Source organism: Mytilus galloprovincialis, chromosome 11, assembly GCF_965363235.1.
Source record: "Mytilus galloprovincialis chromosome 11, xbMytGall1.hap1.1, whole genome shotgun sequence".
NCBI lineage: Eukaryota > Metazoa > Mollusca > Bivalvia > Mytilida > Mytilidae > Mytilus > Mytilus galloprovincialis.
In genome coordinates this window covers 80,835,053-80,837,999 of record NC_134848.1, presented here as the reverse complement: position 1 = coordinate 80,837,999, position 2,947 = coordinate 80,835,053, and the positions used below count along the sequence as shown (strand labels likewise).

The 2,947-nt window shown below is 32.2% G+C and overlaps 1 protein-coding gene across 1 annotated transcript; it reads left to right on the top strand.

Annotated features, from left to right (window-relative positions):
* The first annotated feature begins 454 nt into the window (after positions 1-454).
* Positions 455-2,088, top strand: LOC143051419 (uncharacterized). Its single transcript, XM_076224325.1, has 3 exons — positions 455-698; positions 1,048-1,411; positions 2,012-2,088. Exons 1-2 carry the CDS (start codon positions 482-484, stop codon positions 1,398-1,400), a joined length of 570 nt encoding a protein of 189 aa, XP_076080440.1. The 5' UTR covers positions 455-481; the 3' UTR covers positions 1,401-1,411; positions 2,012-2,088.
* Positions 2,089-2,947: the final 859 nt, after the last annotated feature.

The window sequence follows — 2,947 nt, the reverse complement described above, 5'->3', positions numbered from 1 at the left end:
GTTCTTTGTATAATATTCCATATTCAATGAAGAAATTTCTGCTTTTCAATTTCATACCAGATCAATATTTAAGGAAAGTGTACGTGGTTAAACTTATTCTGTCAAATAAAAAAAAACCTGATGAAATAAAAAACAAAATACTTTATCTGTACTATATTATGATGCAATATCTAACGTTGTTAATTTCATCTGTTCTCATTTACAACTAGCTAAAATCGGCAAGATATTTTTTTATCTAATACGGTCATCTTTCAAGTTCGTGATAGTTGCATGCTATATATTGTAAAGAAAACCCTGTTTAATCAAAATATGCACTATTTGCATAGTTTCAAACCACAATTTTATAAATCTCCTTCTTCATAATATATCAAACCATTTTTTAGAGCCAGGTATCACGTGTTTTACAATAAATCTAGTATATAAGGACATGAATATCTGAGTATATTTCACCATCTTCTACAGATCAAAGTTACCCATCGACATGTTGACTCTTCTTCTGGTTTCGCTTGTCGCCTCTGTTTCGGCATTAAACAAAGGAGGTCCATTATTAGGAGGACTTGTAAATGGTGGAGTTATCACAAGTGGACCAATCCTTGGCGGTGGTGGAATTATTGGTGGATCTGGAGGAATTGTCGGTGGTGGTGGACTTCTGTTAAATGGTGGTGGTTTAGGAGGATTGGTCGGTGGATTAAATACAGGTACATTCTAGATGACCATTTATATTATCAATAAGGGAAAAGCCGCAACAAAATAGTTCTGAACAATAGCATCAACAAATATGACAATTTCGTTTATATTTTAGTTCTAATTTCATGCAATTTTCTTCAAAATAATTTACCAAATTTCAATTATAGAAACCGTTGGATAATATTAAGTTGCTAAATGTTGTGTCATTTGATCCTTAGTAAGTTAACTCATTGTCAATTACACCACATATTCTTTTTTATATTCATATGTCTGCATTAGTGAATATTCCAGCTCATTTATTAAATATGTTCTTCATCTAATATCAAATCTTGATGTTAATACGTTTTGTCTAAATTGCAGGACTTGTCGGTGGAGGTCAACCATGGTGCACATGTAGTTTGAAATGTGCTCCAGGACAGATCAAACTCAACAAGAACTGTAACTTGGCACCACTCCTTCCTGGTAGTTTGGATACTTGTTGTTCCTTATTGCCATGGTGGGTAACCAACCAAAATTACGGTGCTTCACTTGGAGGAGCTGGTATTATTGGTGGTGGAGGTATCATCGGTGGTGTTAGTGGTCTTGTTGGAGGTGGTAGTGGACTTCTTGGTCCAATCGGTGGTATTGGTGGTGTTGTCACAGGACCAGTCAGTGTCATTGGAGGTGGCAGAAATGTTGCCAGCGGACGAATTAGTAAAGGAGGATATTATTAAGTATATAAAATGTAAGTTGGTTTTTTTATATCTATTTTCGATGACATTTCCTCTTTAATTGTGAATTACTGACGTAAATCATCAACAATCAGATTCACGTATTTGTCTAGTCATGTTTCAGTTTTGAATGTTCGAAAAATAGAGGAATTAGATTGTTATTTAAAATTCCGTACAATCTTTGTTTTTCCCCTTTAAAACAAAATAGTAGTATTTGTGAACTTCCAAGTTAATTATATGTCTTTATATGAAACCAGATTTAAAATGTGAACAGTTAAGCATTTCTTTTATACTGTATAATGTTTTCCAGTATACATTTTGTGGGAGAAATCCTGAGCAATCCATATTATGTTTTATCAATAAAGAGATAATCAGGTGGTGTTTTTCCCTTAAATCGATCAGGAAATTAATATATTGAAATTATTTGACTTATGTTTTGTTAAATACAGGTGACAAATTAGCAAATGGCCAGTACTGCATTATTGTTACGTTTACTTTTTTGATGGATATATATTAACACGTTTAAGATATATGACCTACTTAAATTATCATTGGTAGAAGCATGGTAACATTTTTTTTTTCATATTTTAATTGATGTTTTTTACTCTTTGTAGTTGACAGTGATACGACACAGATATGGAAAGCTTGCAATCTGTTAAGTTCTTTTATAAATAAAATCATCAGAAACAAATGCATGTGTTAAGTTTTGTCCGTGTGTGGTTCTGTTAACAATCACAGTTTGCATGTTTGCTCGTGTAATTAGGTTTCCTCAAATATGACCTCTTCATGCTGAAGGAGCTACATGTAATGGCAAGCTTAAATGACAAATGACAAAATAAAAGAAATAGTTGAAATGTTTCATGCAGTTTTGAATCGGTGTTCGTTTAGCTTTACCGATTTATTTCTAATGAATAACGGTATTCTATCGTCGCCTTTTGTTATTCTACATTTAATCAACCACTTCCGGCGATATGTTGAGTTTCAAAAAGAAAACCACATCATGTTCAGCTGGAATGCATTTTCTAAGAAAGAAAAAGCGTAAACACAGTATAACACTAGTTGAGTTTGATATCTGTGAATGTTTCCACTAAGAGGATTTAACTGGCTTTGCATATTACAGACATTCATATACATATTCTTTAAATATTCTTGATTGTTAAACAACTATATCTTCCTACGAAACTGTTGTCACATTTGTGACACTCAGAAGAACTTATACAGTTTCTAGGCTTACTAACTGCTTTAGAAAAAAAGCAAAACAAAGATGTGAAACCGGTTATAGAAAAATGTAAAAAATTAAAGGACTTTAGGAGCATTTTGTAATTCAATTTTATTTCTATTTTCACTAGTGTGGAGACAGAATTCAATTTAAGGTATATATAAATATATATATACAGAAATAATGACACCACATGTTTGTGGCATAACATCTTGACCACAAGTTTATTGTTTTCTGTTGAGTATTAAATTTATATTATTAAGTTTCATTTTGTTACATCTTGTGATTAATTTGATTTGGCAATCGCCAATGGTAGCCAACAGGGTTAAAG